General features: G+C 36.8%; 1 protein-coding gene across 3 annotated transcripts in view; it reads left to right on the top strand.

Moving 5' to 3' along the window:
• Positions 1-14,820, top strand: part of SCAPER (S-phase cyclin A associated protein in the ER) — a 184,614-nt gene that overhangs the window by 78,518 nt on the left and 91,276 nt on the right. For all 3 annotated transcript variants that reach the window (XM_082769215.1, XM_082769213.1, XM_082769214.1), the window contains exon 20: positions 1,484-1,591. In XM_082769215.1, the coding sequence (XP_082625341.1) occupies positions 1,484-1,591 (108 nt within the window). The remainder of the gene's footprint in view (positions 1-1,483; positions 1,592-14,820) is intronic.

The following is a 14,820-nucleotide window of genomic DNA, read 5'->3' as shown; positions in this document are numbered from 1 at the left end:
AGCTCTGAAAACCCGGAAGTCCACTCCATTGGCAATCAGCTGGAATTCTTCATGGTTACATGAAGTAGAATGTGCTGCTTCGGGTTGTTTTTTTGTTTTATTTATTTATTTCTATTTGATTGTTTTTCAACAATTACTTAATTTACTGATGTAATTATTCTAAAACAGATTTTGTAATTGAAACTTGTAAAGTTTAGCCATAATCAGGTCATGAACAACATAAAACATAGTAGTTCTCTGGGTTATTCATCAGAGAGATCACAAAGCCTAGGATAGATGTTTTTAAATAGACACAGTTAACACCTCCATCTCTCAGAATATAGAAATCCATTACGAAGAACTTTACTTGTGTATGTTTACAAGAAAAACGGTGTGATTTTGCTAAAGTTGAGATACAGAGCCATGTTTGAATCTTAGTGGTGTTTGTTCTAGTGTATTTTTGATTCATCTGTGCACTAAAAAAAAGGAAAGAAAAAAAAAGAAAAAGCACTGTTTATATTGCTTTTATGGATTTTTGAAATCCTGTCTATGTGCTGCATCTTTATGCCAATTTTTTTGCTGGTATCACCATTTAAGCTGCAGCATTTGTATTACATCTTATGTTAAAACAAAACCTGTGGGTTAATACATAGACAGCTATGCCAGCCTTTGAGTAGGAATTAATTGCTGTGAAGAAGTCTAGACAGTTTGCGTTCTTAATGAGTAAAGCAACAGTGAAAATGGTGTGCTGAAATAACCTTAAAATAGTTCTTCAGAAATGAAAAAATGCATCATTTTTTCCTTATCAACATAGTTTGTTCCCTTAACTTGCTACTGGTGACTGGGTGTTTTTGCTCTCTTGTCAGTTAAGTGTTTTCAGGTGACCTTCAATAACAGTTAACAATCGTACAGGATCATAGAGTCATTGAGTTTGGAAAAGACCTCCTAAGATCATCCAGTCCAACCATTAACCTAGCACTGTCGAGTCCACCATGAAACCATGTCACTGAGCTTTACATCTACACATTTTTTGAAGACCTGCAGGGATAGTGACTCAACCACATCCCTGGGCAGCCTGTTCCAATGCTTCACAACCCTTTCAGTGAAGAAAGTTTTCCTAATATGCAACCTAAACCTCCCCTGGCCCAACTTGAGGCCATTTCCTCTTGTCCTACTGCTTGTTGCTTGGAAGAAGAGACTGGACCCCCAACTTGCTACCACCTTCTTTGAGGTAGTTGTAGAGAGCAATATATAGTTAACCTGGTAGTTATAAACACATTTATGATGAAATTCTATGTGACAAAATAAAAAATATTCTTTTTAGTAAAATAAATAAATAAAATTGTAAAGATGTTAAAGGTAACTGATAGTACTTTCATTAGGTGGCAGATTCTGAACCTACTTCTGACAAATTAGTATATATTACATGTAAAATAATGCTATTTATAGATGATAGTATTATCAAGGGAGGAGAAAAGTCACTAATAATTCATTGTCATTACAGATTTCATCGGAAGTGTACCTATTTAGCCACATTAAAGGGAAAAAACACCAACAAGCTGTGAGAGAAAACAGTAGTATACAAGGACGGGAGCTTTCAGATGAAGAAGTGGTATGTTGTGTAATAACTTTTACTATTTCAATTTCCTTCTGGTTTTATAATGCCGTCCAGCTGAGTAGCCTAAGGAAGTCTTTAAAATTCTTATAAAGGAATGGAACTGTTTGTGTTAGCATGGGTTTAACAGTGCCTTTTTGAGTATAGTATACTAATGAAAATGAATGAAACAAACAGTGGATTCAAATACTAAAGGCAATTTCTGTTTGAAATAGACTGTGTGTAAAACTGTGACTAATTGCTCTACTACTAATCCAAAGCTATTTTTCATATCACTGTATTTATCTTTTTGTCATAAAAGTCTGATGTGTTATGTTCCATGAGTGGTCTTTATTTTCATTCATTTTATACCTTTCCAAATAGTAAATATTCTTCACTGCTTTTAAATAAAACCCACTTCAGTAAAGGTGTAAAATAGTTTATCCATGAGGATAAACCTTCCAGGTACTAGAACAGTCAAATAGAAGTCTCCTTTAAACTCAAATGCTATTATTTATTATCTCACCTTGGCCACATCTAACTTGTTAGCATCTTGGACAATCCTATAGCTATTCCTTTCCCTTTATCTTTTGCTTCTTCCAAATAGTTTTTGAGGAGGAAGTAAAGAATCTCGCACTGTCTTTTTGCAGCAGGTTTCCAACCATTCAGATATTACTTCTCAGTACTTAAAGTACTTGCTGTCTTGTTCTTTCCTGCACGGTTCTTGTTACTATTTTCCTAGAAAAATATTCTCTTTACAGCTCATCACTGCCATAAATACCTTCTTTTCTTTTTCAAAAAGCTTTGGAAAGTTAAATCACTGAGGTACTGAAATCCCTAGGGGCAGTTATCACTGGAAAAATGGAAAGCCTCTGTGGAGTTGGCATTTTGCCTACCCCTTCCTAACTTCAGTGAAAGTACATACTTTCTTCTCTGTTTTTCTGCTCTTTTAGAGTGGTTAGTGGAATTTCTTTTGTATTGAATTTGATTTTAGGTACTGGGTTTATCTAGTTGGACATAAGGGAGAAGCCTTCATACTGCATCTAGCTTCCTAGAAATAAATGTAAGGTGTGAGATTTCCCAGAATTCTTTCATGTCTATGCATACACCAAGGAGTGGACAATTGATAACACTGAGGTTTCATGCAGCTACCTAGTCTTTATTTGTATCTAGCTAACCACTTCTGAGTGCTTCTTACTGTGCCACTGCCTCAGATGAATATGGAGGAAAAAGACGAACTTTTTCTTTGTTCTGAGGGTAGTTGTATGCAATTTGCAAGATTAGATTTGGCAGCTTAACACTTCTGTCTTCTAGAAACAGGGATCATCTTATAACAGCTGTGTTTGTCCCAGTTGGTGAAAAAAGAAATTCCACTAGAGGGCACAGATATCTCAATTTTTGTAGTGTCCAACACCATATGCTTAAATCCACTGCTTTTTCAGCAATGTGAGCTTGAGATCAAGATGAAGGTTCAGCATATGAGACTTTTCTAATGAGTTCTTAGTGCAGGAGTAAAAGGAGAGAACAGTTTAACTGAATGAGCAGTCTGACAATTACAAAAGCAGATTTTAAATAGCCTTAATCTAGTTGGTGTGTAGTATTTGACATACTGGCAATATAACAATACTTCCATTCTTTTGTATATATATATATGTGTGTGTGTGTATGTATATTTTAATTTGTATCTGTGTTTTAAATTGTCTGAGTATACAATTCTGAACTGTATTGTAATCTGACATTTCCTTGGCCTGACGCCCACCCCAGTTTTCTCTTTTCAAGGAACAGAAGTAAGACATGCATGCTAGAGGTTTGGTTACTGTAAAGTAGAAAAGCTATTTTATTTCTCAGAGCAATCTGCTTTGTGTACCTTTTTATTCAGCACATGCAGTTAATATCAGACTTTGTCTCCTCCACAAGTAAAAGCACTCAGTAACTTTAGGTAAGTTTTGAAGTACATTAAAACAAATTTCAGGAGTATCATGTAGAAGTAAAACTGCAGTCCAGTGAAGCACTGTAATATATTTGGCTAGTTATTCATCACTGTTTTCAGTTTTTTAATCAGTGAAGATATCTGTAGTGAGAACACACTTGTACTACTTAAAGTTATTGCTTGTCATCTGTGATGTCTTTCGATTATATACGTCTTGTCTGTGACCCTTCTTCTTTGACATAAAAGATTTTATTTATGTCACCTCTGACCTAATAAAATTTCACCTTTAACCTTATGCACTTGACACCTCAGATAACTTACTCTTGATCTTTGACTCATTTTGTTTTAAGCTTGTTAAGCATAATAGGTAGCTGCCTAGAAAGAAATATTCTTTTATTGTAATCTGGCCATAGAATTTCTTCATTATTGCTTGAAGGAAATTAAATGTATTTGTTTTGTCCATATCTGTAATGCAGAAGGTAAGATTTAAATAGCTCCTTAAGACTTTGGGAGCTGATTTAAGTGCCTGCTTGTACAATACATGTATGCTTTGGTATGGTAAGGGGTTTTGTTGGTTGATTTGTCTGTAAGCAAAAAGTTAAAAATCACAGTACTGACACTTTTTTTTTCCAGGCCAGGTGGGTGCTAATTAGTTAATCTTGCCAGTTTAAAAAATAAAATTATATTCTAGATTTTTTTCCTTTGCTATTATCTGTAGGTTCTTTAACAATTTCAGAGCTAAAAGTATGCTTTATACTGTAGCAATTTTTCCTGTTCTGGAATTAAGCATATATTGTGCAAGTACTGACAGGTAGTATTAGTTCTTAACCAATAAGATGAATTCACGTGTAAATGTGATTTGTTCAGTGAAATGTGGAAAATAGTTTTGTTATGAATGGAGATACTAAAAATATGAAGTCGTTTCTATGACTGTGTGACAGCTTTATTTTATCTCTGCTTTTGGGACTTTCTTCTTCTGGGGATTTATCAGTCTCCAGCTGAAAAGGATGGAGATTTCTCTTAGAGCAAAATCCTGTTGCTTTTGAAACTGTGTTTATCACATGAAAGCAAATTAACTTCTATTCACTTTTTTTTTTTTTTTTTTAACTTTTAATTTTAGTTCGGTCTCATATAAATACATACATTAAGGTAGCTGGTAAAGCTCTTTCAACAAGGTAGGATTTGTCTTTCCTTTGTTACGCTGCTGAAATCTGCAGTTCTGTCATTGGCCCGTGTCATTTCACCATTATCTTCAGGGCGGTAACAATGTCCTGCCTACATTCCCGCTCTGTGTAGTTTTTGGCCCGCTTAAACGCAGCTTTTGTTCCACCAAACTTACAGCTTTACCTTCTTTTTACACTGCTTTTTTCTATCCTATTGATTTCCTGTTCCCTGCCTTACCATTCATATTACTCGCAGAATATGTGAACAGTGTGTGCAGTTTGGTTTCATTGATGGCACTGGAATCAAGCTATGACTAATTTTTTTTGCTGAATCGGAGCCTGTGGGAGACACTGGGCTTTTCATACAAAGGCCACTAACATGACTGAAATGGTGCCCACTCAAAAAGCCGTAGGACAACATACGCTACCTGATCAGACTGAGGAGTAGGTCTCTTCGGGGACCTTCTGTGCTTTGCTCCCACCTGTAGCTTTTAAAGGATTCATTTCTACGTTCCTCTTTCCTTTTTTTTCCTTATCTGTCTTGTCTATCCTAGTTTGCTTTGAGAAGTACTCCTAACAGTAGTAATCCTAGCTTCCTTCTTTGAACTGTTATCCTATCTCTTGTCTCAATCTCCTGTCATTTAAATAGCATGGTTTTAGGCGACATTTAGAGTATAAATCATGTAATTCCATGCAGTCTATGAATGTTTCTAATAAGTGAAGGGTACTTCTAAAAACCGAACAAAATAGGTAACTGGCAGGGGTTTGGTTAATTTGTATAAGGTGAATGCTAGAGTTTAATGGAGGAATATTAACGAATTTGTGTTTGCATATGTGAAAAATGTGTGCTTTTATTTATCAGGGAGGAAAACTAACTTTTACCATGATAAGGATGAAATAAAGAACTTCTTAGAGACCAGGTCAAATGAAAATACAATCCTGTGATGGAGACCAGGTCAAATGAAAATGCAATCCTGTGATGGAGAGAAGCAGTTGTCTGAAGATTGACAGTGTTAAAATGTGAGGGTTTATAGAAAGGCATGGCTGGTGGAGCCCACCCACATACCTTTTAAGAAAAAATCAGCCCGATGGACTACAGCTTGCTGTGCTGTGTGGGTTGTCAGGCTGGCTGGGGTTGCAGTGCAAAAGATTTCTGGCATAGGTCTGTCTAGATTGTAGTGGGGTCTGATTTACAATGTGCCGAACTGCTCTGGCGCGTTCCCCTGGTACGGACACTGTTACACTGGCAAGGTTGTTCTTCTGCCAGGATGTGGTAAGAGGCTGCCTGGAAAAGCAGAACTGTGCTGGTTCGAGTTCTGTTGCAGCCATGTAAGGTTTATAGCTAGTGCAGCACACCAGCCGAGTTGATGTTGTAGTTTTCATTCCTAAAAGCTTTTTGGGGGTGTGGGGTTGTTTTTCTTTAAGAAGTCAAGCTGTTTTCTCAAAGTTGTATGCTGCTTCCAGTATTTTTTACAGAAGAAATTACTGAAGGAAAGAGATGTGGGAGTGTTTTCATGCCTGACCTTTCCTCTTTTTCTGCTGTATTTAAAAGGGATTTTCTTGTCTAGAGAATGTGTGATGCCTGGACTTTGCTGTTTTTTTAACCTTTAGGTTTTTGTTAAAAATTAAATTATCCGTCTTTGTTTTATTGCTTCAGCCTTAACGTTAACGGGAAAAATGCTTTTCATTTTTCTTTCTGAATCAGTGCTTTGCACTTTTTATACAAATGAACAGTGCTGTCCTATGAATTCCTCGTCTAACTTTTCCAAAAGATACAATTAAGCAAAATGGAAAAAGATAGCAGTAAAGATGACCAATTTTTCATTTAATCTAATAGAGGGGTTTGGTGTAGTTATTGCTGTGGGTCTGTGGTCTTTCAAAATTGTTATATAAGATTAATATATCTTTTTTTTTCCTCTTGAACTTTCACATGTATGTTAAATGTCAGCTTGAATTGTGTTCCTAAGCGTGTTTTTAGCTATCTTAATACTTAGTTTCACTTAAGCTAATGAAAGTTCTCAGCATTCAGCTTTAAGCTCTCCTGTCGTAGTTAATTACTCAAGGCTCTAGGCTAAGGCTTTCATGTGGCTCTGATTTTTTCAGCTATGAGCTCTGTGTGCCGAAGGTGTGCAGCTTGGGTCTTACTTTGCCGTGTATTTGCACTCCAGTCTCTTTCAAACATCTGTTATGACTTCAGTGATCAGATACCAACACTGCAATACAAGGGGGTGACCTTGACTCAGATCTGGTGGTATATCGTACTTAACTAATTTCTGAGTAATGCAGTGGTACCTACACCTTGATCAAATACTGAACAGTATTCCTGTTTCTTTTACCTGCAGAGTTAATATAGGCTCCATTGCAAATGCACACTTTTTTTGGCATCTGATTATAGTTTTTCAGCCACCATTTATTACTATTTCATTTTTTTTTTTCTTTGAGGGGATAAAACTCATGACAGTTGCAGTGCTGGGTATTCCATCCAGTGCAAAGGTTGTAAGAGGAGCCTTCACAGAGAGACTGGAGAACAGTGCTCTGGAGGATGCATTTGCAGTCACATATACTAGAGGGAAGCAGCAGGTGCAAGCTTTGAAAAGCTCAGTGCACAGGGTGCTGTTACAGTTAATCTAGACAAGATATTTCCAAAACTTTGTTTACAGTAGCCCATTTGTCTTCTCTGTTGCTCAGCAGAAACAAAGTGCAGATCACCTACAAGTAAAACCTGCCCAGACCAGTATAGCCTCATGTTCTCTTTTCTTTTCTCCTCTCCTGAGGAAGGGAAGATTTTTAGAGGGTTTGTATCTGGCTAGAGGAATGGAATTAGGCCAAGCATCTGTGGTCCAAATTTGTTTATGGACCTTTCATACCTGTTGGATAACTGGAGTCCATTCAATATAGGATCTCTTGGGCTTCATAATTCTGCCATGGATGCATTTGCCTAGAAGAAGCTGTCATGAGTTGTCAGGGAATTAGGAAGTTCTATCCATGATGCAGCTTGCAGATCTCTCAGTACTCCATACAGCGACTAGCTTTTTGTACTTTGAGCAGCAACAGCTTCTTGCATTTAATATATTATGAAGTGGTGTTTTTCTTGGCAAAAATCTACATGATTAATTGTTTATTGGCTGTATTAGATCATTGCCAACAACTGCACCCTTCCTCCTTTTGGCTTTGATATCTCGAATGTTCACAGCCAGCAAAAAAAACTACTGCTGGCAAGGCCAACTGTACTCCCATTTCCCCTTTCTCTTGCTTGCCCTTGCAGCCAGGTGACAGCATCAGTGCCTTCCAGCTTTCTGCCATGCTTTTCATGTCCAGTGAGCAGAATTCTCCCTCTCTTGGAAGAAACAGCTTTACTTTGCCTTCTGCTCCCACAGCTTGAAATAACAAGTAGAATGGTATTGAAAGTCACAAGAAATATCTGAACCTACTGTTCAGAACATTATTTGCTATATATTTTAATGGCAGGCTGTCATATCATTGAATTTATGGGCAAGTAGGTGACTAAAAGTACAGTCAGTGTGAGCAGTAAGAATAGTATTTAGTTTGGACACACCGAAAAAGTAGTCCCTTATTTTTTAAAAAATAAATATTTTTAAACTGTAGAAGTGAGTGGGGAAAAAAAACTTTTATAGTGAAAGGTCAGTCTTCAGTTTTGAATGTAAAAAAAAAAAAAGTTTTTTAACACTCTATATGATTTTTTTTTTTTTTTTTTTAATGCTCTACAAAGCTGGTGAAGGGCCTGGAGCACAAGTCCTATGAGGAGCAGCTGAGGGAACTGGCATTGTTTGGTCTGGAGAAGGCTCAGGGGAGACTTTATTGCTCTCTACAATTATTTGCTCTCCTGTTTCTCTTCCTGAAAGGAAGCTGTGGGGAGCCAGGGGTTGGCCTCTTCTCGCAGATAAACAGTGATAGGGCTAGAGGGAATGGCCTAGAGTTGTGCCAGGTTCAGGTTGGAAATGAGGAAACATTTCTTCTCAGAAAGAGCAGACAGGCGTTGGGACCATCCCTGGGGGTGTTCAAGGAAAGGTTGGATGTGGTGCTTAGGGACATGGTTTAGTGGGTGACATGGATGGTAAGGGGATGGTTGGGCCTCTGATGATCTTGGAGGGCTTTTCTGACCTTAATGGTTCTGTGATTCTATACTGATCATCTAAAGCACATTCTAATATAGAAATGGAGTGAATAATTAAAATACTGATTTTGAGAAAATGTTGGAATATCTATTAATTTTTGTATGTGTTTCTGTGCATACAAAGCACTTGTCTTAATTCTTATGAATGGTAACAGGTAAATACCTTCCTTATTTTGAATCTTTCCTGTGTTTGGGTTTGTATCATCACTTGTATTATAACAATATTTGATCTCAAACAATTATATTTCAGCATTAATGACTGTCGTAGGCTATAACGTTGAAGATGTGAATTTTGCATTTGATATAACTCAATTTACTTCAGCATCTGTTTTCTATATTAAATACTGTCCTAAGCTGTGAGGAAAAAAATGAGACTATTGAGGAGTTTTGTTGAAGCATGTAATAAAATCGTGAAAAAATATTCCTGTGGTAACATGATTTAGAATTGAACCTTAAAAATTTCCTCACCATTTGGCAAATACATCTTTTAAGTGATTATATACAAGTAAGAAACTGTTCTTCCTGGCACTGGTAATAAATATTAAAAACCTTTTAAAATTATATTCTGCAGTTACAGAAAACTGTTTATTTTGAAACAGGTAAAGAAACTCTGCGAGTTAATCCGAAAGATATATATGGGCTTCAGAATAGTTGCTTATAGATTTGATAGAATATATGCCTTACGTAGCTTACAGTTGTACAAAATACTCAGTTTGCTGTTGACTTTTTCATTGAAGTGGTAAATGAATGACATCAATTAAGATGTGATCTAAGTTACTGCAAGTATTTCTTAATGATCTTCCTCATTTGTATTATTTTATTATTGATACAAGAGGAAAACCAAAAAGTGCTGGGAAGTTCTGAAGATCGAATTTCAATAAATAGCTAGTGTCAGATATTTTTCAAGTTGCCTTGGTCTGCAGAAATGGGTTAGAAAACTTACAAGAATGCCTTTTCTTTCCAAACTTGTGAATTCAAGGTTGGAAAGAATACAAAAATAATAAGAATAACTAGTCTTAGGGTATTCTGTCACTTCAGCTTCAGTCCTGGCCAGAACCCAGAAATGCAGATGGGAATGAGAATGAAAAGAAATAGAGAAAAAAAAAATAAACTTTTCAGATTTTAAGAAGGTCATTTTGGCTCATTTTTTGGGGAGGTGGAAGTCCAATAGCCAAATGGGCTTACCACTTATATGAATTGGTTAGCTGACACAAAACAGCAACATAGCTAATGAAGCACTGGGTCATTTTTCATATAAAAATGGGCTATACGTTGGAAGGGTCAGGCTTTGACATGTGTGTTGCTGTACAGCAGGATCTAACTGCAGTGCTGGTTTGTGGTAGCACAGGTCCCTCCAGAGCTTACAGAAACCAGCAGAAAATACATGATATACTGTCTGATGATCCTGGCAACTCCTGTCCTTGCCTGACTAGCTTCAGATGGGAGGATTTTCAGCATTTTCTTTCCCTGGCTGCTACTGCTACATATTAGGGAGAATATTGTGCTTCATGAGAGCTACCGTGGAGTAATGTGTGCTCAAGAGAATACAGGATCTTAATTTATGACCGCCCTACAGCAACAAATGCCAGACTGTCATTTTTTCTCAGCTTGAGCAAATCCAGATGGCTTACTATAACATTGTCCTACCTACACAATCTCATCCTTGGCAGAATTCATAAGATGACAAGGCTTATTTAAAAAGAAAAGATAGGAAAAATAAGTGTTGGTGTTATGTTCACTCCTAATTTTAGAATGAGCAAACTTTTTTTAGGAAGAATTCAGTTTGGAACATCTTCCATCACAATTTAATAGTGCTACTATAAATGTAGTTCATATTTTGGTTGTTTTCCGTAGTTTGGTAAGATTTTACCACTAATTTAAATATACTGACTTAAGATGTGTTTATTGGAAAATGTTTCTTTGTATTCTCTGTTTGCTATTTTTTAATGAAAAGTAGTGTCCCATAGTTTTTGAATACCTTGGTGGTGTTGCTGTGTTAATTTTATCCTTAATCTAAGAACAGGCTTTTTTTCTTGTAATGAAGCGTTTTATGTTATAATCTTCTGATGCTGGAAAACTGTTTAAGTACAGAGCTTACATGCTTTAAGTCAAATTATAACGTACATTGACGCACACAGCTCCAGACGTATGCAGCTTGGACTTGGCATCTCTTCTGCAGCCACATGACAGAATGTAGTCATATCACAGGAAGGGTTACAGTCAATAGGTGAAGCAAAATGAATAGACACAGATGAATATGGAAACATGAAAGAAAACAGTTATTGGCATTCAAGAGGGTAGCTTTTGACTTTTATGGATTATGATTAAGGAATGTTAAGTGAGGGTGTAAAAGAAAAAGTTGAGCAGACTGCAACTTTTTGAGATACCCAGTGTGTGAAGAATGAGAAAACAGAAAACTGGTTATTGGAGAATGTAATGTGGCAGTAATGGGGACAAACACTGTAGGTAATGTAGAGGTTTTTATGAACTGTCTTTCATGTGCAGAGACAGGGTTACGAAAAGGCTTTAGCAAATGAATAGCAGCCTTGACACAGAAGTGTCAAAGAGATTGGGTAGGAAAATTAATTTTTGGAGTTGCTTGTGTTCTGGTTTGACAAATACTGATATATGCAGCATTTCTTCTATCAAGGTCAGACTCATGGGTGGTGTTGCTGTAATCAGGACGCAGACAAGAGTATTGGTCATGTGAATGGGTATTGCAGGAAGAGGGAGTCAATTAGAAAATTTCTTCCCCATCTCTTGTATTTTGGATAGATCACCAAGATTCAGAATCCTGTTTATGGTGTGGTTCTCCTCATCCGGTCTAAAGTGCAGTGTACTCAACTGTGTAATGTCTCACCATTTTGTAGATTTGGTGCAGTGTTCGTGGAAAAACTTTTCAATTATGTTTGTTTTGGAGTCTGAAAATTTTACTTGATTTTAGAGAATAATAATAGTAATTCTTTAATCCTTGGACTTGAAGCTTGTCATATAAGGAAGAGATTTAATTTGGTGTATAGAGAAAAGTTTGGTTATAAGAAGTGCTTCATCAACTATAATTTATCATCTTTAAGATAGGAAAAGAACTGGGTAGCTTTTCCTGTTTCAGACAGTTCAATGGGACTAAGCAATAACCAGCAAGAATGTGACTTCATGGGTGACCTTACTAGTTTTAGCTATATTATGGTTTTGGCAACTCAGTTTCTCATGGAGTTTGTAGATGAGGTCCATCTGTTGCATTTGGAAAGTGTCAGGATTCTCAATGACTAGAAGTCAAAACAGTTGAGATGCAGGAAGAGGAGAGGAAAAGCAAAGATGCTTTTGGTAAATAATCTATTTTTATCCTCTGCTGTGTTGAGGCTGCAGTTTTACATGTGCGTTTCATGTCAGTTTCTATCACTTTGTTTGTAAATGAAGTAGTGAAATTTTGTACAGAAAATGTATTTATTTTGTTTTAAAAAGATCTTCAGTGTTATATTAAAACTATTTAAAATCTGTAAGACTCAATTTTTAAAGACCTCAAATACCAGCATGCATCTGTACAGAGTACTATTAAATATCAAATTGTATGTATTTATCAGGTTACTTTTATGTATCATAAGCTTTAACAGTTAGAGAGTCTCCTCCTCAGAAACAGGTACAGTATACTTTAAGGTTTTCAAAAATAGCCTTTAATTTAGGTGAACGCATTCACTAATTCACCACACTGGGGGGAAGTAGCAGGAGCATTTCTACTCTACTGCATTATCAAGGTATCACCATACAAGAATATACAGAGGGAATTGTACAGACCATTGTGAAGAAATATACCAGCATTCAATTCCTCTTTCCCTATTTTGCAGCTGTACGTCACAGTGTAGAACAGACCAACTTTGCCACTTTGTGGTGTAGATTCTTCTAGGTTGATGAAAGTTAATACCTTACTTTGCAGTATAATTGATATCAACGCTGCAAATTAAAGCAGGAGTTATCAAGTATGAAAAATGATGTCAGAAAGCTGATACTTAATGACCATCACAGCTCACTGGTGAGCTGTGGTTCTGTTTTTATTTTTGGAATTAAAAGAAGTTTAGCATTAGTAGTTTTCCTGGGTTAGTCCTATATTCTGCATCATTGTTGAAAGCAAAGCTTTTGAGAATCTGCGTAACTACTGAGATTGTGGTTTCTCGGTTTCTACACCAGCAGAGAAAATCACCTGATTTTGTGGTAGGTGTGAATACAGATCTTAATAGCAAGCTTTCATAAGAGAATTTGCATAATACAGCTTTGCATTTATAATAGCCTAACATCTCCAAAGATTTGATGGTTTACTAGTATCTGAGGGTTTGAGGTAATTAACTATCTGTCAGAACGTGCTCAGCATAGCACAGAATCAGACCAGTAACGTGCATTCATGCGGTCTGGAAACCAAACCCCAGAATGCCTCTATGGTGTGGGTAAATTAGTCTTAATATTTCTTACTGGATTTACTGCTTACTTGTGTAATACTAATTCTAAATAAGTAAAAAGCTTTAAGGAAGAAGTGAATAGATTACCTAGTTATTCTACATTAGCTATATTAGAAATGAGAGAAAAATAACCAAAACTCAGTGATGAAATTGTTGCTTAAATAAAAGCATTCAGAAGATGAAGTTAGTTTATTGTCTAAGCAGTGTACTGGCTTGACTCACTTTCATACACTTAGAGCAATTACTTTTTTGGTACGTTAACTTGTCTGGCCGATGGTTATGCAAATCAAATCACTCATGAACTTAATTTGAAGGGTTGAACACACAGTACTTGAACATGGCTTAGGGGATTTAAAGGCCTTTCTTTTTGCAGATAACGAGTAGGACCTTTGTGATACCTGGGAATAAATATTTCTGCACTGCACAGAAGCACAATATTGGCAGCAGCCATCTTCCCAGACTCAAGTTGTCATTCAATGCTAAGCTATTAGTTATACATGTACTTGTTTCACACCTGAGTAGTGATCTGCCTGCAGTGATAGTCCTGTGCTTTGATCAGTACACTGAAAAAGTGTTGGGCTTTGTGACACAAGGTGTTATTACTCTAGTCCAACTTTCAGGAGCTGTATGTATGAAGTCTGATGTTAATTCAAACTGCCACACTTTGAAAGCTGAGAACTCTGAGAAACAACCTCACAAAAGTGAGTTCACGTGAACAAAATGGTTTGTAACCACCCTTTGTGCTATTGACAGCAAGACCTCTTTTGGCCCTCCCAGGCTGATAAATGAAATGTGGTTGTTGAATGCTGTGGTTCTCTGTGAGTCTTCTCTGAAGCCACGGATCAGACTGGGAAACAGATCTGAGTGTCTGCTGAGGGATACTACAAGGCTTTGTCTCACTCCTCGTTTCTGCCTGTCAGAAGTCTGATGACAGGTTTGCTGTTGCTCATGTGTAGCATGAAGACAGCAAGTTGACTGCACCTGAATGAGGACATTCTGCCCAATTTCTCACGTGGTGTCCATTTCAAAGGGCAGTATTAACCTCATTTTGCTCTGGCTGTCACTCAAAGGATACAGCAAATAGTTTGAAGACCTGATGAACAAAAAAATCAGTTTCACTGTTGAACAAAGATATAGAACATTTCTTCTAATGTTCATGATCATTTTTTAAGTGTTTCATCACACCCATAGGATGTGATGTATTTAAACTGCTAGGAAACAACCTTGTGGAGGGGTACTAGTTCAGGGGTGCATGTGAATCCCATCTTGTTAGACTTGTTGAATAAGTGAACACCCTCAAAATGCCAGCAGCTAAGTACTGTGAAGCTTAGTACCTGATTAATATCATAATAGCTTGTTCTGAGAAAGTCTGTTCTTTTCTTAATATTGAAAAACTTGAAACCATCAATTGCCTGTGATGTTTGAGCCTCATGACAAGGTTTATGTTTGTTGTAAGGAAGTTTCAGTCAGTGACTGCTGTTTTCAACTGGGGCATTCATCTCTGAGGAGACAGAAGTAACTTGGAGCTTTGTAACCAGCACTGCGTGTTAACGTATGCTTCTCTGAACTGG

Source organism: Aythya marila, assembly GCF_965140915.1.
Source record: "Aythya marila genome assembly, chromosome: 11".
NCBI lineage: Eukaryota > Metazoa > Chordata > Aves > Anseriformes > Anatidae > Aythya > Aythya marila.
The sequence above is the reverse complement of the archived record's forward strand: the minus strand, read 5'-3'. Positions and strand labels throughout refer to the sequence as shown.